This window comes from Arachis hypogaea, chromosome 15 (assembly GCF_003086295.3).
Source record: "Arachis hypogaea cultivar Tifrunner chromosome 15, arahy.Tifrunner.gnm2.J5K5, whole genome shotgun sequence".
In the NCBI taxonomy this organism is placed as follows: Eukaryota; Viridiplantae; Streptophyta; class Magnoliopsida; order Fabales; family Fabaceae; genus Arachis; species Arachis hypogaea.
Genome location: NC_092050.1, coordinates 137,610,804 through 137,637,106, shown reverse-complemented (window position 1 = coordinate 137,637,106; position 26,303 = coordinate 137,610,804). Strand labels below are relative to the sequence as shown.

The following is a 26,303-nucleotide window of genomic DNA, read 5'->3' as shown; positions in this document are numbered from 1 at the left end:
ACATTAAAATCATGAGTGGTCCAGTGTTGTAATTAATGACACCGTTACAAAAAGAATCCATGGATGTATAACACATGGAGATGATGTAGATAACACTGAGATGGATATATATATATATGAAGCAGAAGCAAGTGCCATTGTGAAAAGCTTCAAGAAGAAGAGAATGAGAGAGAACCTTAGCTTGACATATTTGAATGGGAACTGAGCCAAGAGGAATCAGACAAGATCAGCAAGATTCCATAGAGCCGGCTCTATAAGGCAGAATTTTATGTATCTGATAACGGTGTTTACATGTCCTTGGAAGAGTTCTGGGATGGGGACCCTTAAACAGCGACTCTTGTTTTAAATGTTTAAGTAGTCTTTTTCAACGTGTCCCGCTAGAATTTTGTTACATTCATAACATAATATATGTGGTTGTAAACTATGTTAGAATTTATGATTATTGTATTCATGTGAATAGACTATGTATATAAATGTGTTGAACTTGAATGTTTGGTTTTGAAAATCAAACCAGTTGTTTATAATATAATAATCAAATAATATATTTATATAAAATATTTTTTAAAAAAGAATTATTATTTTAAATTAATTAACAGTTAAAAAATCATATCAGTTCGACTAATTATTTAGTTTTCTAATTAAATTTTTTAATTTTTTTAACTGATTTATTGCCAATCAGTTTTTTATTTGAATCGGACTGATCTGATGGTCCATTTTTTATTTTCAAAAAATCATAGTTGAATGGTATATTTTATTAGTTGAAAATTGTTGCTTATTTTTAAAAGGTAAATTCTATGGTGTCTTTTATTATGGTGCCTAAATTGTTTAATTTTTTTTTATAAGTAAAAAATAAAATGTATAAAATAAAAATAAAATATTTAAAGTTTATTAAATATTATTTTTTTTACCTTTTTTAAGAAATTAGACACCATGTCTTAGGCACGGTAGTATTCATCTTTTTAAAATTATATATTATAGATTTATTTTTGAATTACCTGATCCTTTTCTTTCATTCATTCCTTCATTAATTCTAGTCATACAAATTCACAATTCAAAACACAAGCAGGTAGAGAACATGGAAGCAAAGAAGAAGATCCCAGAAGTGATTCTAAACTCAGGGGAGAAGATGCCAGTGATAGGGTATGGAACTGCAGTGATTCCTCTTCCAGCAACAGAGTCTCTTCCCCCAACATATGTTGATGCCTTTGAAGCTGGATACACACACTTCGACACTGCTGCTTTGTATGGAACTGAGGTCCCTCTAGGCCAGGCTTTGGCCAAGGCTTTAGAGCTAGGAATCGTAAACCACCGCGACGAAGTGTTCATCACTTCCAAGCTATGGTGCAACAATGCTCACCATGACCTTGTTCTTCCAGCTCTGAAGACCACACTTAAGTTAGTATATTGATATTACTTTTCTCCTTATGGAATTTTTCGACAACTATAATTTTCTCCTTAATTGTGTATGTATGTTCTTCTCTCATAAAACTATTTTTTTTTTCCAAAAATTTAAGCAGATAGAAAAAATATATAAATACTTATAATATTCTCTTTCTTCCAATTTTTTTTTTTTTGAATTTGTTTAAATTTTTGTGTAGACTTTTATTTCTCTCTGTACTATTTTTTTTTTTAGGAATAACAAGGATCAAATTCTAATTTTTTTATTATAAACTTTGATTATGTCATGAAATTAATTATTTCAAAAACTTAAACTAATAAAAAAGATACATAAATGATTGTATGATTTATATCTATAATATCTTCTAATTACTCTTAAAAAATATAAGAAACAATTTGACCATTGAATTTATAAATCATAAAGAATAGAGTGAAATTTTACTTTCTCAATTTAATACATTGGTCAAAGAGGAAGAAGGAAATGATAGAGTTAGAGTTGGTTAGAGAATTGTGAAATGATCTAATTAATTGGTTGATTTTAGAGTTAGTTATAGGTTGTTACAACAACTAATTCATTCATCCATCTCTTCTTCATTTATATTATTTCTAAGTCACCATAAAGATTAATTTAATTTGTAAGTGTAGGGCAGAAATTGATATACTTTTCAATAAGGGACAAATTTGTTGCACCCCATATTTAAAAGACAAAAAACGTACATCTTTTTCCCTTTCATTTATGTTATCTAAAATTCACATTCTTCATTTTTCTATCCCCTTATTTATGTTATCTATACATTCATATTCATCATCTTTATTTTCATACATATATGTTGTTTGTTTAATTACTATGTTTCCTTGACACTGTTTAGGAACTTGGGGCTGGAGTATGTAGATCTCTATTTGATTCATTGGCCACTGAGATTCAAGCCTGAAGTTGATGGAGCTCTTGAAGTAAGAAAGGATGATTTGCTTCCCTTTGAAATAGAAGGAACATGGGAAGCCATGGAAGAGTGTCAAAGATTAGGCTTAGCCAAATCCATTGGTGTAAGCAACTTTGGCATTAAAAAACTCACACACCTCTTAGAAAATGCAACTATTCCTCCAGCTGTCAACCAGGTATACATTAAAGTTTGTTGAGATTATTTTTTTTATTTATTTATTTTTTACTTGATAATTATGTCTTCTACATTGAACTACTACAAATTTTCTTCTAATAATATTATAATACATATTAAACCCGAAACACAATGAATTGATATTTTTTTTTGTGACTAAACACAATTGATTTAGGTAGATGGTAAAATATTTATCATCACGTATTTTTAACTTTCTATATAATTTTTGAAATATACATTGTACATATTTTTAGTGATTCTTCCTTTCAAATGGTTTTAGGTGGAAATGAGCCCAACATGGCAGCAGGGGAAGCTTAGAGAATTTTGCAGGCAGAAAGGAATCCATGTGAGTGCATGGTCACCATTAGGAGCTTACAGAGAATTTTATGGTATAAATTCCGTTATGGACAATCCAATCCTTAAGGACATAGCCAATTCAAGGCACAAGAGTGTGCCTCAGGTGCTTAATATATTTATTTCTTTATTTTTCCATTAAGGTTATAAATTTAAATTTATAAATTTACTTTATAGTGTGAATTAAAAGCAGAATCATTTTCATGCAGATAGCACTAAGATGGATACATGAGCAAGGGGTAATCCCCATTGTGAGAAGCTTCAACAAGGAGAGGATGAGACAAAACCTTGAAATATTTGACTGGGAATTAAGCAAAGAAGAATCAGAAAAAATCAGCCAGATTCCACAGTGTAGGATGTTTAAGGGAGAAGCCTTTGTATCAGAAAATGGGCCATACAAGTCTCTGGAAGAACTCTGGGATGATGATCCGTGAAAAAGTATTAATAGTTCTTAATTCGCAACACCATAATCTCTCATTCAAATAAATAATGTAATAATTTCACTCGTATTCAACTCCGTTAATCCACGGATTTTTTATTTATATAAATTAAATAACATTTACTGAAACAAATAATTTTAAAAGTTATTACAAAAATACGTCATTTACTATTATATTGTTTATACGGTAAATAAAAAATTTTTTAATAAATTTTATTTACACGATAAACGAGATATATAAATTTTTTAATTTTCATATATGTAGATACATTAAAAATAATTTCATTTACAATGTAAACGAAATATATGTATTTATAAATATAAAAATATATTTTTTGAAAATAATGAAAAATATTAATAATATAAATTAAACCAAACTAATTGACTGTTTTAAAAATGAAACATTGTTAACCGTTTATTTCTCCCAACCGTTGAAATAAATGAAATCATCGGGCATCGTTCACTACAAAAAAAAAGCACATAAAATGGTATTAATATTACGGCGGTTTTGTAAAGCTACCGTAATATCCGGGTATTATGACGTTTTTTTGTTGCCATAATTGAGTTCTATTTAATGGCGATTTTTGTTGATTCTGGCGGTTTTAAAACGCCGTTATCACTGCTATCCAAAAAATTCTAACCCTAATCCAATTCTACTTTTGTTGAAATGCAAAGGCTCACTGCTACAGAGATCTTCTCTGTGACGATCTTCTCTGACCGAGCTCCTCCTCCGACGACCTCCTTTGACCAATTTCCTTCGGCGACGACCTCCTCCAACGGCGACCTCATTCAGTGACGTCTTCCTCAGCGGCGACCTTTCCTAGTGACCTCTTTTCCAACGACAATCTCCTCCTGCGACGGTCTCCTCCGGCAACATCTCCTATTGAGATGATCTCCTCCGGTGGCATTCTCCTACGCCGGCAATCTCGTCCATCAAGCTACTGTGTTGTGAGATTCTTCTCCCACAAGCTCGCTAGGTAGGTTCTTCTCCCTCTTTTCCTTTGTTCTCTTGAAAATATTTTACTCTAATTCCTTCGATCTCTTAATTATTGATCCAAAATTTTAGAATACATGATAGATTTTGCGAAATGGCAACTACAACTACTAAAATTGCAGGAGCTAGGGTTTCTGAGGAAGGGATCGTTGAAACATTTCATAATGATGATGATGAAGCACTCGATGCTGCGGAGAATGGAGTTGTGGTAATTTTGTTAATGGCCTAAAGAGGCAAAAATGGTTGAAACAAACATGGATAACTTGTTATTATGCATATTTATTGCATAATATGAATTAATTTATTTGTGATTTTTTTGCACCTACATGAGCAAATAATTAATTTATTTACAATTTGATTTCCCTCTCCTAACTAGTATACTTATCAAACAGGACAAGAAAAACAGATTTTATATCGTTTTTGCTTTAGCTGATACCAAGATAGATCTTAAAGGTATATATGACTTTGTAAATTTGAGAGAAAATGGTTCACTTTCTTTGGTTTTGTCTTACTTTGATGTGTATTCATGAGTTACTTGTTGTTTGAAGCTGAGCAGTGCTATCTCAGCAGCTTGGTTTAGGAAAAGGGGGTCTTAGAATGGCACCTGGAGAGGCTTTGAGTGAAATACTTCAAGTTTGTATTATTGTTCCATACTTTTTGTTGATATCATCTTCATTTTTCTTTTCTTTTTGTTTATCTTGTTTAGAAAGATGAGTCGATTATTACCAAAATAAAAACTACGCATAGGGTGTGATATTTGTCTTGTTATATGTTATACTTTCTGGTATTCAATATATAGTCCATGAGGGAACCAATTCGTATTGATTCATTGATTGATTGAGTTGGTGGGGGTCATTTGGTAAATACAATTCATCTGTTCCATGGATCAATCCAATCTGTTATAAGAACTTTCTCTCATTTTAATGAATAATATATAGACTTAGAACTTAGAAACTTATTATCGTTAAATGCTCTCTTTTTGCTTTTACTTTTTGCATTGATATTTTGATTATTATAATTTTTGGGCGGATTAGAGGTATACTTGCTTTCTCTATCACTGTCACTCTACTTAATATTAACAAAATTTCATAGTCATTTTGGGTGAAATAAAAAATAAAGTATATTTTTCTTTATATTTTCAAAATTTGGACGCAAAAGAATGGTTTAGTACTAGTACAACTTATTTTAAATTTCTCTGACCAACTCTCCTATTTTATTAACCAATGATCATCTCTTATAATTTCCTGGTTTGTTGTAGGGAACAGCGTCGGTGGTCCTTGCCGGACTTGTCGCAACCCTGAAATTGGTCTGAGAAAACTTAGCTGATCACAGTTTCCTCTTCTTTGGGGCTGAAGAGGTAAAAGTTTAATTATGAGTTTGCCTCTTTATTTTTGTTAACATAAATTGCCTTTTGGTTGAGAAAGTAAAAGTTTAATTTCTTTTGGTTGAGAAAGTAAAATTTTAATTCCTTTTGGTAGAAAGCTAGGTTATGTTGTTTGATGAAATTGTTTTCTCTTCTTTCTGGAAGTATGAGCTTGAAACTTCAATTTTTGTACTTGAAGGTCACCTTAGTGTGCTTTGGAGAAGAGTGATAATTAGGCCACCAGATAATGAAGATCTACGAGAGATAGTCAAACTGAAATATCCCTCTTTAGAGATCCATGTTGACAAAATTATAAGTAGTTATACTATATTGGAGCTACTTAGATGTTTGTTGGGAGAAAGAAGGGATTGATGGAGGTATGCTAGTTTTTCCTACAAATGAATAACTGGATTGTATAGTGATTATTCTGCAAATGCTCACCACTTCATCCACTTATCGTAACATCCTTACGATTTTGCAGAGAAAAGCATAGCCTTGAGAAAAACTAAGTCTCAATTTTTTACAAACAGTTCTGTAAGTTTAAGTTACTATTTCTATACTTCAAAATGCATTCATTTTAATGCATTTTTCATCGAGTCCTGTTTTTAATCTGAATAATATAACTGATTCTCTTCCCCTGCCATCCCCCTTTTTCCTCTGTTGTGTTTGTGCTTTTCTTTAATGTTATTTTTCTGCTATATAATTTTGTAGGCCTGTAAATTAAAATTAGGAGATCTTAAAGGAGCATTATTTGATTCTAAGTTTGCACTGTGTGGAGAGGACAACAATGTCAAAGCATTATTCCGGCAAGGACAGGTTGATATCTGAATTGAGGAGGTTTTTTTTGCTATATTTTATTAAATCTATCTCACTTTCCTTTATGATAACTGTGTGGTTTTGGATTTACTAGGCACATATGGCACTCTATGAAATAGATGCTACAACTAAAAACTTTAAAAATGCACTAGTCTTAGAGCCAAATGATGGTAAATTGTGATTTTGTGTAAGACCTTAGTTAGACAAGAACTATTAGTATATTTATATAAGTAGACATTTAATTTTGTCATCTATCTAGTAGGTTCATGATTTATCAGAAGTATTCAATTATTATTTTCTTTATACGAAATACCTTTTCAATACAATCTGAACATAAGAATTATGAAATTTGTATTAGGAACTTTTTTACTTAACAAGGCTTTATTCTTTTTATCTCCATTAGTAGTGATCAAAAGGATTTCTGGGATTTTACCAATTTGGTGTAACCAAATATTACTCCCACCCTCCCCTTTTCTTTTACACAAACATAGAAGAACAAAAGAAAAAAAAAAAAACTTCATCATGTTTAAAAGCTAGCCAAATAATAATTAAGTTAAATAATATCAAGTTATACCAAGTTATTTTCTTTCTTCACTATTTGTCCACAATTGCACTTCTTTTCTTTCTTCACTAGTTATACCAAGTTATTTTTGTAGCTTCATCATAATTAATAATAATTAAGTTAAATAATATCAAATTTTTATTTAACAGCATAGTAGTAGCGTGATTCCCGCATGACATGGTTTGAACAGCATAATATCAAATTTTATTTGAAAATAATGGCGGTTTCTATCAAAAAATTGCCGTTTTAACCAAGGTAATTGTGGCGATTTTCTAAAAACCGCCGTAATAATTAGAATGGCGTCCAGAATAACGGCGTTTCTTGGAGGCGCCATTTTTAGTAATAATGGCGGTTCTAACCGCCGTAATTTTCAAAAATAACTGCCATTTTAACCCTTTTTTTGGTTAGTGGTTAGATTGTCCATTATTTATATGGTTACCTTTTTTCTAACACTTATGCTTCTTCCACTACTTCAAATCAACGGATGATTTTTTATTAGAATTTACACTAAATCAATTTAAATAATATTTTAAATTTTTAATTGAGATATAATTTATTTATTAAATTTTTAATTGATATATAATTTTTAACAGACAAAATTTTTAAATTTTTTATGTACTTTCTTGAGTATTAATATATATAATTTAAAAAAAAATTATATATATATATATATATATATATATATATATTATACTCTCATGCAACAAACAAAATTTAAAATATATAATTTAAATTTAAAAATTAATATTCAAGAAATTACATAAAAAATTTAAAAATTTTGTCCGTTAAAATTATATCTTTCAATTAAAAATTTAATAAATAAATTATATCTCAGTTAAAAAGTTAAAGTATTATTTGATAGTGTAAATTCTAATAAAAAATCGTTAGTAGATAGAAGTAGGGTTGGCAATCTATACCCTACCGGCAGCGAGTAGGGTAAGGTGCGGTACGAGTTCACCTACGGGTAGGATAGGGTACGGGTTTAGGTATACCTAACCCTACCCTATCTGCACCCCTAATATATTATATAATATATATGTAAAAGTTATGTATACAGTGAATAAAGTGAGTGTTGAACCCATAATCTTTCTCTTATAAAAATTTGAAATAACCACTAAACTAATTGATGATCATATTATTTGTAATTTTATGTTAGATTTCTTTAAGATTATATTATTTTTATTTTTAATTTGAACTTAGTTTTTTATTTTCTATTTTATTCATATGTATAAAATTTAGAATGGTTGAATTTTATATTTGCTTGAATTTTTTTTTTATTTTTCTGCGGTTAGGTAGGATTTAGAACTTTAGGGTGCGGGTAGGGTTAGGGTTGAGAAATTCTCAACCCGCAGGTAAGGTAGGGTAGAATTTTAAAAAAGTTTTCAACTTGCGGGTAGGGTTAGGGTAGAGTCCAAACCCTACCCTACCCTATCCATTGCCAGTCCTAGATAGAAGTAGTGGAAGAAGCAATAGTGTTAATAGTAGCCAGTTAAAAAAAACCGTATTAATAGTGGGCAGTTTAATGATGCTACATATGTACTTTCACTCAGAAAAAGTAAATGTGTTAATAGTATTCTATTTTTAAAATCGTCCATCTTTACTGTTATATAAAACTGTCTATCTTTCCTATTATTTGAAATGTATCATTTTTAAAAGTTTCGTCCAATTTAAATTATTAATTTTATATTTACAAATACATGTATCTTGTTTATACGGTAAACAAAATGATTTTTAATGTATCTCGTTTATACTGTAAACAAGATATATGAAAATTGAAAAAATTCACATATCTCGTTTACAGTGTAAACGAGATACATTAAAAATTATCTCATTTATAATGTAAACGAGATAATAGTTTTCGTAATAACTTTTAAAATTACTTATTTCAGTAAATAAAATTATTTAATTTATATAAATAAAAAACCCGTTAATCCACTAGTGTGCGTTCATTAAGGTAGCGTTTGTTTGCAAAGATTGGAACTGAGACGGGGAGACAGAGACTCAGTATTATGTTTGTTGAGCTAGAGACTAGTACTTAAATTTTTGTCTCCGTCTTCAAAATTTCAGTATTTCAGTACCTCCAAATAGTAGGGACACTGAAGATAGAAAATTTTAAAGACGGGGACAGAAATTTTAATTATAATTTGTACCTAAATTATTCCCATTCTAATTCAATAATTCCAACATTAACCCTAATGTAAATCACTAGGCTTCATTGTTATCCCTCGTGACTCCATCTTCTCATTCTTCTTTAAGGTCATCACTGCAGCCTCTGAAGCACCACCTTCAAGAACAGCCACCTCATCGCCGCTGGTCTAGCCACCTTCCATTCTCACTCCTCAACAACATCACCACCACCACCACCGCCGCCAATCTCCTCTCTGTACCTAGACGACCCCTTCCGCACAGGTCGTTTCCTCACCAACGACGAGCTCAACTGCCTCCACTTCATGGAATCCTTCGTCTACTCGGAGGACCTCAAATCTGGCTCCATGTGGGTCCGTGTGATGCGCCCCGACGAGACTGACACCACCGTCGCTCTCCTCGCCGAATCCTTTGCCGAGTTAATGATGCTGCCGCGGGGGTACGCTGGGCTGCTCAGGTTCTTCATCAAGAAGTACCTGATGAGCGGATAATTTATACGCTTTTTGGCATTGTTTTTAGTATGTTTTTAGTAGGATCTAGTTACTTTTAGGGATGTTTTTATTAGTTTTTATGTTAAATTCACATTTCTGGACTTTACTATGAGTTTGTATATTTTTCTATGATTTCAGGTATTTTCTGGCTGAAATTGAGGGACTTGAGCAAAAATCATATTCAGAGGTTGAAGAAGGACTGCTGATGCTGTTGGATTCTGACCTCCCTGCACTCAAAGTAGATTTTCTGGAGCTACAGAACTCAAAATGGCACGCTTTCAATTGCGTTGGAAAGTAGACATTCAGGACTTTCCAGAAATATATAATAGTCCATACTTTGTTCGAGTTTAGATGATGCAAAAGGGCGTTGAACGCCAGTTCTACGCTGCAGTCTGGAGTTAAACGCCAGAAACACGTCACGAACCAGAGTTGAACGCCAAAAACACATTACAACTTGGCGTTCAACTCCAGAAGAAGCCTCTGCATGTGTAAACTTCAAGCTCAACCCAAGCACACACCAAGTGGGCCCCGGAAGTGGATTTATGCATCAATTACTTACTTCTGTAAACCCTAGTAGCTAGTCTAGTATATATAGAACTTTTTATCATTGTATTCGCAGTCTTGGTTACTCTGGTTCCCCTCTGGGGCCGAGACCAATGAACTCCATTATCACTTATTTATTTTCAACGGTAGAGTTTCTACACACCATAGATTAAGGTGTGGAGCTCTGCTGTTCCTCATGAATTAATGCAAAGTACTACTGTTTTTCTATTCAATTCAACTTATTCCGCTTCTAAGATATTCATTCGTACTTCAATATGAATGTGATGAACGTGACAATCATCATCATTCCCCCACGAACGCGTGCCTGACAACCACTTCCGTTCCACCTTAGATTGAATGAGTATCTCTTGGATCTCTTAATCAGAATCTTCGTGGTATAAGCTAGATTGATGGCGGCATTCATGAGAGTCCGAAAAGTCTAAACCTTGTCTGTGGTATTCCGAGTAGGATTCAGGGATTGAATGACTGTGACGAGCTTCAAACTCGCGAGTGCTGGGCATAGTGACAGACACAAAAGGATAGTAAATCCTATTCCAGTATGATCGGGAACCTCCAGATGATTAGCCATGCAGTGACAGCGCATTGGACCATTTTCACAGAGAGGATGGGATGTAGCCATTGACAACGGTGATGCCCTTATATAAAGCTAGCCATGGGAAAGGAGTAGGATTGATTGGATGAAGATAGAAGGAAAGCAGAAGTTCAGAGGAACGAACGCATCTCTATACGCTTATCTGAAATTCTCACCAATGATTTACATAAGTATTTCTATCTTTATTTTCTGTTTATTATTATTATTCGAAAACTCTATAACCATTTGATATCCGACTGACTGAGATTTGCAAGATGACCATAGCTTGCTTCATACCAACAATCTCCGTGGGATCGACCCTTACTCATGTAAGGTTTTATTACTTGGACGACCCAGTGCACTTGCTGGTTAGTTGTATCGAAGTTGTGACAATTTATGAATTAAGATTAGAGCACCAAGTTTTTTGGAGCCATTACCAGGGATCACAATTTCGTGCACCAAGTTTTTGGCGCCGTTGCCGGGGATTGTTCGAGTTTGGACAACTGACGGTTCATCGTGTTGCTCAGATTGGGTAATTTTCTTCTTATTTTATTTTCAAAAAAAGTTTTCAAAATTCTTTCAAAAATTTTTCTTTATTATCGTTTTTCAAAAAAATTTATTTTCGAAAAAAATTTTTTTTTTTAATTATTCTATGGCTTCAAAACTTTCAAGAATGAATTCTAGAGTTTCATGGTAACATGTTGAATCCTATCTGGCTGTAAAGCCATGTCTAAATTCCTTTGGACTGAGGATTCAACTAATCACTTCAATGCATGTAATAGCATACTAAAGCTTGGCTGGCTATTAAGCCATGTCTAACCCTCAGATTGGAGATTTAGACTAAAGAGCACAAGATTCCTGGAATTCATATTAAAAATTTTGGAATCCTTATTTTTCTTTTTCACATTAATTTTCAAAAAATCCAAAAAAAATTTATAAAATCATAAAAATAAAAAATATTTTGTGTTTCTTGTTTGAGTCTTGAGTCAATTTTTAAGTTTGGTGTCAATTGTATTTTTTCTAAAAATTTTTATGCATTTTTCGAAAATTCATGCATTCATAGTGTTCTTCATGATCTTCAAGTTGTTCTTGGCCAGTCTTCTTGTTTGATCTTCATATTTTCTTGTTTTGTGTCTTTTCTTGTTTTTCATATGCATTCTTGCATTCATAGTGTCTATACATGAAAAATTTCTAAGTTTGGTGTCTTGCATATTTTCTTTTCTTGAAAATTTTTCAAAAATAAGTTCTTGATGTTCATCTTGACATTCAAAGTGTTCTTGGTGTTCATCTTGACATTCATGGTGTTCTTGCATGCATCACATGTTTAGATCCAAAATCTTCATGCATTGCATCATTTTCATGTTTTTCTCTTTCATCATTAAAAATTCAAAATTCAAAAAATATCTTTCTCTTTTTCACTCATAAATTTCAAAAATTTGGATTGACTTTTTCAAAAATTTTTAAATCTAGTTGTTTTTATGAGTCAAATCAAATTTTCAATTTAAAAATCTTATCTTTTTCAAAATCTTTTTCAAAAATAAAATCTTTTTCATTTTTCTTATTTATTTTCGAAAATTTAAAAAAAATATATTTTTTTAAAATATTTTTCTTAATTTTACATCATATTTTCGAAAATATCATCAACAATTAATGTTTTGATTCAAAAATTTCAAGTTTGTTACTTACTTGTTAAGAAAGATTCAAACTTTAAGTTCTAGAATCATATCTTGTGATTTCTTGTGAATCAAGTCATTAATTGTGATTTTAAAAATCAAATCTTTTTCAAAACTAATTTCAATCATATCTTTTCAAAAATATCTTTTTATCTTATCTTTTTCAAATATCTTTTCTAACTTCTTATCTCCTTATCTTTTAAAAATTGAATTTCAAATATTTTTCAACTAACCACTCAACTTTTTATTTGATTCTTATCTTTAGTAAAACTGCCCAACTAATTTTTTACCTTTAATTTTCGAAAATTCCTTCCCCCTTTTTCAAAATTTCTTTTTAATTAACTAATTATTTTAATTTTTGATTTTAATTTTATTTCATTCCTAATTTTCGAAAATTACTAACCTTTTTCAAAAACTATTTTCGAAAATCACTAACTCTTTTTCAAAAATTATTTTCGAAAACTTCTCTCTCTCATCTTCTTCTATTTATTTATTCATCTACTAACACTTCTCTTCATCTCATATCTCTGCACACCTCACCCTTCTGTTTGGATTCTCCTTTCTTTTCTCTTCTACTCTTCTTTTCTTCTACTCACAACAAGGGAACCTCTATACTGTGGTAAAAAGGATCCCTATTATTATTTTTCTGTTCCCTTCTCTATCATATGAGCAGGAGCAAGGACAAGAACATTCTTGTTGAAGCAGATCCTGAACCTGAAAGGACTCTGAAAAGGAAACTAAGAGAAGTTAAAATACAACAATCCAGAGACAACCTTACAGGAATTTTCGAACAAGAAGAGGAGATGGCAGCCGAAAATAATAATGCAAGGAGGATGCTTGGTGACTTTACTGTACCTAATTCCAATTTACATGGAAGAAGCATCTCCATCCCTACCATTGGAGCAAACAACTTTGAGCTGAAACCTCAATTAGTTTCTCTGATGCAGCAGAACTGCAAGTTTCATGGACTTCCATCTGAAGATCTTTTTCAGTTCTTAACTGAATTCTTGCAGATATGTGATACTGTTAAGACTAATGGAGTAGATCCTGAAGTCTACAGGCTCATGCTTTTCCCTTTTGCTGTAAGAGACAGAGCTAGAGTATGGTTGGACTCTCAACCCAAAGATAGCCTGAACTCTTGGGATAAGCTGGTCACGACTTTCTTAGCCAAGTTCTTTCCTCCTCAAAAGCTTAGTAAGCTTAGAGTGGATGTTCAAACCTTCAGACAGAAGGAAGGTGAATTCCTCTATGAAGCTTGGGAGAGATACAAGCAACTGACCAAAAAGTGTCCTTCTGACATGCTTTCAGAATGGACCATCCTGGATATATTCTATGATGGTCTGTCTGAATTAACTAAGATGTCATTGGATACTTCTGCAGGTGGATCCATTCACCTAAAGAAAATGCCTGCAGAAGCTCAAGAACTCATTGACATGGTTGCTAACAACCAGTTTATGTACACTTCTGAGAGGAATCCTGTAAGTAATGGGACGCCTCAAAGGAAGGGAGTTCTTGAAATTGATACTCTGAATGCCATATTGGCTCAGAATAAAATATTGACTCAGCAAGTCAATATGATTTCTCAGAGTCTGAATGAAATGCAAGCTGCATCCAACAGTACTCAAGAGGCATCTTCTGAGGAAGAAGCTTATGATCCTGAGAACCCTGCAATAGCAGAGGTGAATTACATGGGTGAACTCTATGGAAATACCTATAATCCCTCATGGAGAAATCACCCAAATATCTCATGGAAGGATCAACAAAAGCCTCAACAAGGCTTTAATAATGGTGAAAGAAACAGATTTGGCAATAGCAAACCTTTTCCATCATCCACTCAGCAAAAGACAGAAAATTCTGAGCAGAATCCATCTAGCTTAGCAAATTTAGTCTCTGATCTATCTAAGGCCACTCTGAGTTTCATGAATGAAACAAGGTCCTCCATTAGAAATCTAGAGGCACAAGTGGGCCAGCTGAGTAAGAAGATCACTGAAACTCCTCCTAGTACTCTCCCAAGCAATACAGAAGAGAATCCAAAGAGAGAGTGCAAGGCCATTTATATAACCATCATGGCCGAATCCAAGGAGGAAGACCTCCTGGGACGTCCAGTGATCAATAAGGAGTTTCCCTTTGAGGAACCAAAGGAATCTGAGACTCATCTAGAGACCATAGAGATTCCATTGAACCTCCTTATGCCATTCATGAGCTCTGAAGAGTATTCTTCTTCTGAAGAGAATGAAGATGTTACTGAAGAGCAAGTTGCCAAGTTCCTTGGTGCAATCATGAAGCTGAATGCCAATTTTTTTGGTAATAAAACTTGGGGAGATGAACCTCCCCTGTTCACCAATGAACTAAATGCATTGGATCAACTGAGATTGCCTCAGAAGAAACAGAATCTTGGAAAGTTCCTAATACCTTGTACCATAGGCACCATAACCTTTGAAAAGGCTCTATGTGACCTTGGGTTAGGAATAAACCTCATGCCATTCTCTGTAATGGAGAAACTGGGAATCTTTGAGGTACAAGCTGCTAAAATCTCATTAGAGATGGCAGACAATTCAAGAAAACAGGCTTATGGACAAGTAGAGGACGTGTTAGTAAAGGTTGAAGGCCTTTACATCCCTGCTGATTTCATAATCCTAGATACTGGGAAGGATGAGGATGAATCCATCATCCTTGGAAGACCCTTCCTAGCCACAGCAAGAGTTGTGATTGATGTTGACAGAGGTGAACTAGTCCTTCAATTGAATGAGGACTCCCTTGTGTTTAAAACTCAAGGTCATCCTTCTGTAAACATGGAAAAGAGGCACAGTAAGCTTCTCTCACAGCAGAGTCAACCAGAGCCCCCACAGTCAAACTCTAAGTTTGGTGTTGGGGAGTCTCAACAATGCTCTGAACATATGTGAGGCTCCATGAGAGCCCACTGTCAAGCTATTAACATTAAAGAAGCGCTTATTGGGAGGCAACCCAATTTTTATTTATCTAATTTATTTTCATTCTTATTGTTTTTTTTCATGTTTTCTTAGGTTCATGATCATGTGGAGTCACAAAATAAATATAAAAATTAAAAACAGAATCAAAAACAGCAGAAGAAAAATCACACCCTGGAGGAAGGACTTACTGGCGTTTAAACGCCAGTAAGGAGCATCTGGCTGGCGTTCAACGCCAGAACAGAGCATGGATCTGGCGTTGAACGCCAGAAACAAGCAGCATCCTGGCGTTTAGACGCCAGAAATGCACACTGAGGAAAGCTGGCGCTGAACGCCAGAAACAAGTATAAAACTGGCGTTCAACGCCAGAAACATGCTGCATCTGGGCGCTGAACGCCCAGAACAAGCATCAATCTGGCGTTTAAACGCCAGAGTTGCATGCAAAGGCATTTTACATGCCTAATTGGTGCAGGGATGTAAATCCTTGACACCTCAGGATCTGTAGACCCCACAGGATCCCCACATACCTCCACTCACCTTTCCTCCTCATAATCCTATATCTCTCTTCCCCATCACCCCTTCACCACTCACATCCATTTCTTCTTCTTCTTCTATTCTTTCTTCTTTTGCTCGAGGGCGAGCAACATTCTAAGTTTGGTGTGGTAAAAGCATAGTTCTTTTTTTGTTTTTCCATAACCATTGATGGCACCTAAGGCCAGAGAAACCTCTAGAAAGAGGAAAGGGAAGACAAAAGCTTCCATCAAGGGTCTATAGCTCAATGGTAGAACATTTGACTGCAGATCAAGAGATCCCTGAGATACCTCAGGGGATACAATTTCCTCCACATAATTATTGGGAGCAACTAAGGATAGGAGCACCAAGAGCACTCCATCATCCTCCATGAAATTAGAGAAGATCAAAAATCAATGAAGGAGGAGCAACCAAAACAAGGAAGAGACATAGAAGAGCTCAAGGACATCATTGGTTCCTCAAGAAGGAAATGCCACCATCACTAAGGTGGATTCATTCCTTGTTCTCACTTTCTCTGTTTTTCGTTTTCTTTATGTTAAGTGCTTATCTATGTTTGTGTCTTATTACATGATCATTAGTATTTAGTAACTATGCCTTAAAGTCATGAATGTCCTATGAATCCATCACCTCTCTTAAATGAAACATGTTTTAATTCAAAAGAACAAGAAGTACACGAGTTTCGAATTTATCCTTGAACTTAGTTTAATTATATTGATGTGGTGACAATACTTTTTGTTTTCTGAATGAATGCTTGAACAGTGCATATGTCTTTTGAAGTTGTTGTTCATGAATGTTAAATATGTTGGCTCTTGAAAGAATGATGACAAGGAGACATGTTATTTGATAATCTGAAAAATCATAAAATTGATTCTTGAAGCAAGAAAAAGCAGTGAATACAAAAGCTTGCAGAAAAAAAAATATAGGCAAAAATAAAAGAAAAAAAAGAAAAAGCAAGCAGAAAAAGCCAAAAGCTCTTAAAACCAAAAGGCAAGAGCAAAAATCCAATAACCCTTAAAACCAAAAGGCAAGGGTAAATAAAAAGGACCCCAAGGCTTTGAGCATCAGTGGATAAGAGGGCCTAAAGGAATAAAATCCTGGCCTAAGCGGCTAAACCAAGCTGTCCCTAACCATGTGCTTGTGGCGTGAAGGTGTCAAGTGAAAACTTGAGACTGAGCGGTTAAAGTCAAGGTCCAAAGCAAAAAAGAAGAGTGTGCTTAAGAACCCTGGACACCTTTAATTGGGGACTTTAGCAAAGCTAAGTCACAATCTGAAAAGGTTCACCCAATTATGTATCTGTGGCATTTATGTATCCAGTGGTAATACTGGAAAACAAAGTTCTTAGGGCCACGGCCAAGACTCATAAAGTAGCTGTGTTCAAGAATCAACATACTGAACTAGGAGAATCAATAACACTATCTGAACTCTGAGTTCCTATAGATGCCAATCATTCTGAACTTCAATGGATAAAGTGAGATGCCAAAACTATTCAAGAGGCAAAAAGCTACAAGTCCCGCTCATCTGATTAGAGCTATGTTTCATTGATAGTTTGGAATTTATAGTATATTCTCTTCTTTTTATCCTATTTGATTTTCAGTTGCTTGGGGACAAGCAATAATTTAAGTTTGGTGTTGTGATGAGCGGATAATTTATACGCTTTTTGGCATTGTTTTTAGTATGTTTTTAGTAGGATCTAGTTACTTTTAGGGATGTTTTTATTAGTTTTTATGTTAAATTCACATTTCTGGACTTTACTATAAGTTTGTGTATTTTTCTGTGATTTCAGGTATTTTCTGGCTGAAATTGAGGGACTTGAGCAAAAATCAGATTCAGAGGTTGAAGAAGGACTGCTGATGTTGTTGGATTCTGACCTCTCTGCACTCAAAGTGGATTTTCTGGAGCTACAGAACTCAAATTGGCGCGCTTCTAATTGCGTTGGAAAGTAGACATCCAGGGCTTTCCAGAAATATATAATAGTTCATACTTTTTTCGATTTTAGACGACGCAAAAGGGCATTGAACGCCAGTTCTACGCTGCAGTCTGGAGTTAAACGCCAGAAACACGTCACGAACCAGAGTTGAACGCCAAAAACACGTTACAACTTGGCGTTCAACTCCAGAAGAAGTCTCTGCACGTGTAAACTTCAAGCTCAGCCCAAGCACACACCAAGTGGGCCCCGGAAGTGAATTTATGCATCAATTACTTACTTCTGTAAACCCTAGTAGCTAGTCTAGTATATATAGAACTTTTTATCATTGTATTCGCAGTCTTGGTTACTCCGGTTTCCCTCTGGGGCCGAGACCAATGAACTCCATTATCACTTATGTATTTTCAACGGTAGAGTTTCGACACACCATAGATTAAGGTGTGGAACTCTGCTGTTCCTCATGAATTAATGCAAAGTACTACTATTTTTCTATTCAATTCAACTTATTCCGCTTCTAAGATATTCATTCGTACTTCAATATGAATGTGATGAACGTGACAATCATCATCATTCCCCCACGAACGCGTGCCTGACAACCACTTCCGTTCCACCTTAGATTGAATGAGTATCTCTTGGATCTCTTAATCAGAATCTTCGTGGTATAAGCTAGATTGATGGCGGCATTCATGAGAGTCCGGAAAGTCTAAACCTTGTCTGTGGTATTCCGAGTAGGATTCAGGAATTGAATGACTGTGACGAGCTTCAAACTCGCGAGTGCTGGGCGTAGTGACAGACGCAAAAGGATAGTAAATCCTATTCCAGTATGATCAGGAACCTCCAGATGATTAGCCATGCAGTGACAGCGCATTGGACCATTTTCACAGAGAGGATGGGATGTAGCCATTGACAACGGTGATGCCCTTACATAAGGCTAGCCATGGAAAGGAGTAGGATTGATTGGATGAAGATAGCAGGAAAGCAGAAGTTCAGAAGAACGAACGCATCTCTATACGCTTATCTGAAATTCTCACCAATGATTTACATAAGTATTTCTATCTTTATTTTCTGTTTATTATTATTATTATTCGAAAACTCTATAACCATTTGATATCCGCCTGACTGAGATTTGCAAGATGACCATAGCTTGCTTCATACCAACAATCTCCGTGAGATCGACCCTTACTCACGTAAGGTTTTATTACTTGGACGACTCAGTGCACTTGCTGGTTAGTTGTATCGAAGTTGTGACAATTTATGAATTAAGATTAGAGCACCAAATTTTTTGGAGCCATTACCAGGGATCACAATTTCGTGCACCAGTACCTTATGGAGAGGAGAACCCTCATGCCTCACATGGCCACACTCCTTGGATTCTACAGAAAAAACGCTCCTAATCAGGGAGAACAACAAGAACAAGAAGTGAAATTTGCGGGAACTGTGGAGGTTTTCTTTGACCAGAGGGATGCCAATACTTCCATGCCTTCTCCGCTTTCTCTGATGGAGAATTGGAGACGCGCCGTCGTCGTTTGGGATGCTTGGAGGTACTACCGACGACGGATAAGACCAGAGGATTCCTTCACAGAAAAGGAGAGGAGAAAGGATAGAGGAGAGGAGAAAGGGGGTTAGAGTTGCATTCTAAAAAAAATCAAATTGAATATGAGGGTTAGGATTGTATTTTAAAATTAAGTGTATTTTTGTTATTTTAACTTTTTTTGTCTCTAACCAAACAGGATATTGAAACATAATTCAGTCATGTGCACCTCTACACCAAACACAATACTGATATTTATTTTTATTTCTATCTTTCAGTATCTGTCTTTCACTCTTAATTTTTCTGTCTCTATTTCGCAAACAAACGCTATCTAATACTCGTGTTTTTCCTTCTTTACCTGAGGTAATAATAAGAGTAGTTATATAGGTGCTGAACAAGAAAATCTCAAGCTCAAATGAAACGTGTACTAGAAGACAATGACTTTCACAAGAAAAAGGCCGCCAAACCAAAAAATTCCACCAAATCCTGTAGGTTTCGGTAGAGCAGAACGGGCCAGCTTGTAGGGCCGAATGTTTTTTCTTTCTTTTACAAAAGAGCATTAAGTACTATAAGAATATACATAAATTAAAAATTATACGAAACCAAAAAATTAAAAATTATAATTTTCAAAACACACTTCTTTCGATTCTTTTTATTTATTTTATTTTATTTATTTATTTATTTTACAATTTTATATATATGCTCCAAGTTATGCGACTTAACATGTTTCTTAAAATAAGAATAGTTATTTTGTTTTATTATAAATATTGTTATTGTTTTAAAATTGATTGTTATTTGAAAACTAAGCTAAAACTTTTTTATTATTATTCATTGCAGTAATTCGAGAACAAATATTATGAAATGCACAATTCTATTAACGTTGAGAATTTAAAAGAAGATTGTGAAAAAATTATGTTCTAATTTGGCTAATTTTTATTTTATTATTTTTTATTAGACTAATTATAATTAATTTTACTAATGTAAAAAAATAAAAGTAACACAAACTAGGCTTAGTCCTGCCAATCCATCATAAATTGGGATTGATTAGTATTTTAAGTCTGGTTTAAGTTGACAGGTTAGACCGTCCCATTTTATTTTTAGTTAGACCTTGATAAGGTAGGGTGGGCTACCTGTTTTGTCATGCACTCTAGCAATAGGTTGGGATCGTTCCATCGGTATAATAAAATAGCCGATCACACTACAAGAAAGATACTCTTTTATCATCGAATTTATCATCCGATTTAATTGTATTAGTTGAAGTTAATTGGCAGTTAAACAAGTAAGAGGTTAATTAGTGGTTAATCGGTCTGTCAGATAGTCAGCGTCGATCATAGGATAATCCATTGACATTCGAGATAGGATGGTGATTGATCCACATGCTATCAGTTGGTTATTAACTTAAGATCAATATTCGTGTGATAGAAGTAGGTCAAGTAAATCCATCACTAAATTAAAAGCTAATTTTAAAACAGAAATAGACTAAAAATTATGTTTTTTAAAAATATGTTCCATTGCTTAACATTTTCTCAACCCTAAAACATAGCCCCATCGTATTGAATAGTCTAATAAAACATAAAATTGATCCTAATAAATAACAATAAAATTAAACCTAATTGCACAAAGACATAAAAATATATAGAATAATGTTAAAAATATAAAAATATTCACAAATCAACAAAACAGTGTTAAAAAAAAGTGATTGTTATGGTGTTTATAAAAGGTGGTGCCTAACTTATAAAAAAAATTAGAAATTAATATTTAATTTAAAAAATATATAATAAATCATTTTTAAATATTTAAATAATGTTATAAAAAATAAGTTAGATAAAAAATTAAATAATAAACACCATAAAATTAATCTTAAAAAAATACATAAAAATGTTAAATATATAAATCAACAGATTATATAAAAAAATTAACTAAAAATATAAATTATATGCATAAAATAGTGTTAAAACTTAAAAGTATATAAAAATCAATAGATTATATATAGATTATGTAAATCTTCTTCTTGTTAACCATGAAATTATTAAAACATAAGAAAGAAAAAAAAAGCACGGTGACAAAGAGAAGTTCAATGGCTACGAGACAGATGGTAGAGGAGAGACATTGGTGAAGTTAGAGGTGACGACAAAGCTAGTGACAGTGGCGTGAGGCAGCGATGACACTTGAGGCAATGGACTGAGTCTATTAAAAGATCTAGGAGGCAAAATTAAAGGGCAAAGGCGAACTGTTGACGGGAGTAGAGGAAGGGTAAAGACGACCTAAATGGGTGGAGGAGATACTGACGCACTATAAGAAAAAATATTGAGTACTGTTGAAATTACTGGCAGATTGAATTTAATGATATAAACAGTGCCGAAAATTTTTTATCAGCAGATTATTTCTTCCGATGCTAATTTCTGGCAAATTTCGCGTTGAATTTTTCAATTAATATGACGAAAATAAGCGGTTGAATACCCTTTTTCTGATGGTAAATTTGGTGCCATATTATGTTTTGTAGCGCCTAAGTACCGTTGGATTATTCTGTCGGTAAATTCTACGATAGTTTTTTTTAGCACAATTAACGCACAATTAATAGTTGAATTAAAATTTTTGTTTACAAAATTAGAGCACAAATTTAAAATTACCAGAACTCAACTAATGATTTTAATAAATATCAATGGTTTGAATATAATAAAAAGTTAAAGAAGTAGAATACAATGAAATAGGCATAAAATAAATTAAATCCCTAAACCCTACGGATCCTGTTAATCGTCGTCGTCTTCCCTTTGCTGAAGCGGCAGAGTAGGTGCTTATCGGTGCCCACCAGCTGCGTTGCCGCTGGTACCAGCAGCGCTACTACTTCTAGCAAGCATCTGCTCATTATGCACCTTCATCTGCTATCACAAACGCTCTAGCTAGCTGCTCTAGCTTCTCTGTCAGCTCTGAGCTGATGGCAACTGTGTCTCCCACACAACAAGAAGCCTGTTGTACCTATGTTCAGACTACTGAGTTTGTTAGTGAAGCTCTTGTACGTGCTTCTGCACCTCCTCCCTCAAGTCGACAACTTCCTCGGGATCGGCAGGGCTGGTGCCAGAGGCAGAGGCAAATGAAGCCGCCAATGTGGAGGTGCGGAGGCTGCTGGCAAAGAACAACCCCAACCCGAAGACGCGATTCTTGTAGGGCTTAGAGGCGGTCTCGCACCAAACCCTATTAGGATCTATCATTAAGGCATCGGAGCCAGGGTCGTCCCACTAGGCGGCTGAGATTGCTAAGTTGCGGCCTCCAATCTCTACGTGTAGTTTTTGTGTGTAACACACGTTGTGATTAGGATGACCGTTAATTGACTTTAAACCGAATAAATTTCAAAGTTAGAATTAATTGAAACTCAATAATAATCCATAGACCACTCATCAGCAAATCTCTCCTTATTATCCTTTAACGTATGGGTATATCTAAATGTCTCCACCAATGTCGCCTCACGATCCATTAACTTAGACTACACATATTGAAACCAACTAATAAAATAAATCAAGTAACAATTCATGCAAGTAATAATTAACAAAGGTTAGTAAATAAACTATATACCAGCTCGCTCTTCGTATTTATAAAAGTCGTCGACCCACCGGTATACTTCGACGACCTCAGTGAAGCCCTGTTAGTTCTGTTCATCAGACGCCGACGCTTGAACCCCACACCTCATTAGTACTAAAATGAAGGTCTAGTTCCTTCTTAAGATCTGAACGGAGCCAAACCGTGAGGTGGTCGTGCCCCTAACAAATGTTCTGCATCATCTGGTGAAGTCGCCTAGCTATCCGGTGGTCGTAGATCTTTCTGATCAAGATATCATGTTCCTAATCCCATATCAATTTCTCATGCACAAAGTAATTCAACAATATTAGTTAGTCAAAATAAAATATAGTTAATTCAACAACATTAGATTCTTACCGCCCACTGATGAAACCATCGCTCTCTGATCTCAGCAGAAATTTTCGTGTAACTCGGCCATGAGTTGTCGTACATGGACTTAATCACATTGGAGATCTCCTGTGCACATGCATTGTTGTTTGGTGCAAGTCTATCGATGAAAAACTTAAGATTAGCAAACACATAAAAACATATAAAACTTAACAAATTTAAAATAGATTGCAGATAAAAGATATTAAAATAATATGTACTCACGCCTTCATGCCATCAGACCAAATCCTTATCCGTATGGCGGATGGTGGTGGAGGGGCATCTGGCTAGGACGCATTAGAGGAATCACCTACCATGGGCACTGTCGCTAGAGCTGTAGGGGGCTGAGGGAGGGCGTAGCAGAAGGAGTCACGTAGTTCGGGTAGAGTGTATCAGGATAGAGAGTGATGACTAAGCAGTCCCTGAGGATCCGGTAGAAACCCTCCCTCTACTACAACCACAAGACTCACTAGTTCTACCTCTGCTACCTGTCGTCATATCTGCAAAGAGAATATATTATTAACACCAATCAGCATATATACAACACAAATCCTTCAACATTATATTATTTCAAAAAAAAGTTGATATAACCTCTCCTAAAATTGGACATATATCTACCTTTATAATTTTCACAAATCCAACCAACCTCAATTCACAATATTAGTCAAAAATCAATTAAATTCACAACATTTCTAACATAATATATTAACTTGTTTATACATTAAAAATGCAACATTTTTATTTCAATTATGCCCAGAAATTTTAGTAAATAATTGTTATACATGTTCATCCAATCATTATGAGGTTTATTTTGCAATAACGGCTTCATAATATATTATTTATAATAGTTTCATAATTCCTATGAATTCATATAGATTAACATAATGAAGTGAGAAGAGAGGGTTAGAGAGAGTCGGAGAAGAGAGGTTAGAGAGACAGGGGATTTCAAAATGAAGGGGGAGAGGGTTCGCGCTTCAAATTTTAGGGCTCGTTACCATCGGATTTACCGGCGGATAATCCAATGGTAATGCATTGTGGGTCACCAAAACATAGCGTTCTACTAATTGGGTTTATCAGCAAAAAAATTCGCCGATAAGTCCCACGCTATATTTCACGCCTATATTTTTCCGTTTTCTCTCTAATTATTACTGGCGAATTTACTGTTGAAAACAAAAATCTACTGATAATGATTTGACCTGACGAATTTCACATCAAAACTGTTAATAAATCCGTCAATAAAACCGATGCTAATGTATAACATTAAATTCGACAATATTCAACATTTTTCTTACAGTGACGTCAACACTAACAATGCTGAGAGAGGTAGAGAGTGAGGTTTTGAGGTCTAATGGCAGAGAGTTGAGAGACAAAGAGGCAGTCAGACTTAGATACTGACCTTTGAATAATTTAGAATTTCATAACTAACATATATATAGCTAGAGATATTTAAGTAATTTCACATTCAAAGATATTATGCAGGTATCCACTAAGCAAATATCTCTTACTCTACCCCACCACGTTTATTATTAGATGGGTATTTATCTAATCTTTAAATTATTGGACTAACTTAGTTAAATTACTAAAATAACTTAATCATGTAGTATTATCACTTTTTAAAATTCTTTTTTTTTGTATTTAAATATGAAAAAAAATTAGTTATTTTTTTATTTTTTTTATTTTTTTATGACTAATAAATTGCTGTATACACAAGATAAAATTTAAATTTTAAATACTTATTTAAATGAACTGGTGAGCAAATTAACCACTAATAAATCAATCCAAATTGATTGTCTTTTTATTTGATAATATATAAAATAAGAAGAAAGATAAAATAATAAAAAATATTTTTACCTTCTTTTTAAAAATATTTTTTTTGTATTAATATATAAAAGACAAATTAAATTTTTTTATTGATAATATAAAAAAAAGAGATAAAAGAGGTGAAAGAATGGATACAGATAGAAAAGAAAAGAGGAAAAAAGAAAACGCTTTAATCTTTTAAAAAATATTTTATTTTAATTACAATAATATTATATTAAATATTTTAATAGTTAAATTAATAATATATAAAAGAGTTAAAATAAATTAAGGAAAAAGAAAAAAAAGGAAAAGTCACTAATTTTAACGAAACAATTTTATCCTAATTAATTGCAATTAACATTATCTCATATAACATTTTAGTTGTCATTAATATATAATAGATTTAAGAGCGAACATCACTCTGATAGAATCCTCCAAGGATGAGACGAAAGGAATCAAACAAATTAAAATTAATTAACCAGGTTCGTTGCACATCAATGCCGACTTTTCATTTCTTAAAATTTTAATTTGGTCTTAGAGATATGCATGTCACTACGCTCATCAGAACTTAGAAGGTCCACCACTCCACCTCATTAATTAATGAGAACACTCTTATGTGTTTAACACTTTAACTTGAGTTAGTTGGAGGCTTTTCTGTTATTTATTTCATTTTACCTACCATAGATTAGTTAGTTTTATTTCTGTGTCTAGTTAGTTGGTTAGATCGTTGAAACTAACCTTATATGAATATATAAAAAGGTACATAGGATAAGGAAGTTCCCACACAGCATGCAGCTGATTTATAAAGCAATAAAATGAGGGAATCTATTCCTCTCAATATATAGAATGATCACATCTATCTCTTTGTTAGAAATTCACTTTAGAGATTTATTATTACAACCATATATAATATATTTTGTATATACTAAAAATTAGTTATTAAATTAATTATTGATATAAAATATATATTAAAAATAAATTAATAAATAATATATATTTATATATAAATATATAATAACTAATTTAATAATTAATTTTTTGTGTATATATAATATTTTTATTAATATAAAAAGAGTAATTATACCACCCCTTTACTTATCTAAGGATGGGTTGTTTGCAAGTTGAATTTTTTGAAGGAAATGATGTAAAGGATAGAAAACTATTTT

The 26,303-nt window shown here is 33.5% G+C and overlaps 2 protein-coding genes and 1 non-coding gene across 23 annotated transcripts; 2 read left to right on the top strand and 1 right to left on the bottom strand.

Moving 5' to 3' along the window:
- Positions 1-500: 500 nt before the first annotated feature.
- LOC140172854 (methylecgonone reductase-like) lies at positions 501-3,439 on the top strand. The gene is made up of 4 exons (XM_029293261.2): positions 501-1,395; positions 2,268-2,514; positions 2,794-2,973; positions 3,077-3,439. The coding sequence occupies exons 1-4, from the start codon at positions 1,076-1,078 to the stop codon at positions 3,299-3,301; spliced, it is 972 nt and encodes a 323-aa protein (XP_029149094.1). The 5' UTR covers positions 501-1,075; the 3' UTR covers positions 3,302-3,439.
- A 301-nt stretch (positions 3,440-3,740) lies between these two features.
- Positions 3,741-18,364, top strand: LOC112750858 (uncharacterized). 21 transcript variants are annotated; one of them, XR_011872311.1, is made up of 9 exons: positions 3,741-3,838; positions 3,982-4,283; positions 4,373-4,508; positions 4,693-4,753; positions 4,857-4,933; positions 5,559-5,657; positions 6,375-6,479; positions 9,298-9,625; positions 9,816-10,453. XR_011872311.1 is itself a non-coding variant. In XM_072216909.1 (7 exons), the coding sequence occupies exons 2-6, from the start codon at positions 4,195-4,197 to the stop codon at positions 5,610-5,612; spliced, it is 417 nt and encodes a 138-aa protein (XP_072073010.1). In that variant the 5' UTR covers positions 3,741-3,838; positions 3,982-4,194; the 3' UTR covers positions 5,613-5,657; positions 6,375-6,733. The 21 variants fall into 21 exon arrangements, 2 of the variants coding, with proteins under 2 accessions (XP_072073010.1, XP_072073011.1); XR_011872312.1 differs by lacking the exons at positions 9,298-9,625; positions 9,816-10,453 and adding exons at positions 5,863-6,040; positions 6,145-6,197 and having other exon boundaries at positions 4,385-4,508; positions 6,375-6,733; XR_011872310.1 differs by lacking the exons at positions 9,298-9,625; positions 9,816-10,453 and adding exons at positions 5,863-6,040; positions 6,145-6,197 and having other exon boundaries at positions 6,375-6,733.
- On the bottom strand, positions 13,682-13,789 carry LOC112752422 (small nucleolar RNA R71). Its single transcript, XR_003176860.1, has one exon. It is a non-coding gene; the product is annotated as a small nucleolar RNA R71 (small nucleolar RNA).
- Positions 18,365-26,303: the final 7,939 nt, after the last annotated feature.

Excerpts from the sequence above, each read along its gene's own strand:
- LOC112750858 (XM_072216909.1), top strand. The coding sequence starts at position 4,195 with ATGATCTCCTCCGGTGGCATTCTCCTACGCCGGCAATCTCGTCCATCA. Across the intron at positions 4,284-4,372 it reads TTCTCCCACAAGCTCGCTAG|AATACATGATAGATTTTGCG; the intron begins GTAGGTTCTTCT and ends CCAAAATTTTAG. Across the intron at positions 4,934-5,558 it reads CTTTGAGTGAAATACTTCAA|GGAACAGCGTCGGTGGTCCT; the intron begins GTTTGTATTATT and ends GGTTTGTTGTAG.
- LOC140172854 (XM_029293261.2), top strand. The coding sequence starts at position 1,076 with ATGGAAGCAAAGAAGAAGATCCCAGAAGTGATTCTAAACTCAGGGGAG. Across the intron at positions 1,396-2,267 it reads GCTCTGAAGACCACACTTAA|GAACTTGGGGCTGGAGTATG; the intron begins GTTAGTATATTG and ends GACACTGTTTAG. Across the intron at positions 2,515-2,793 it reads TTCCTCCAGCTGTCAACCAG|GTGGAAATGAGCCCAACATG; the intron begins GTATACATTAAA and ends AAATGGTTTTAG.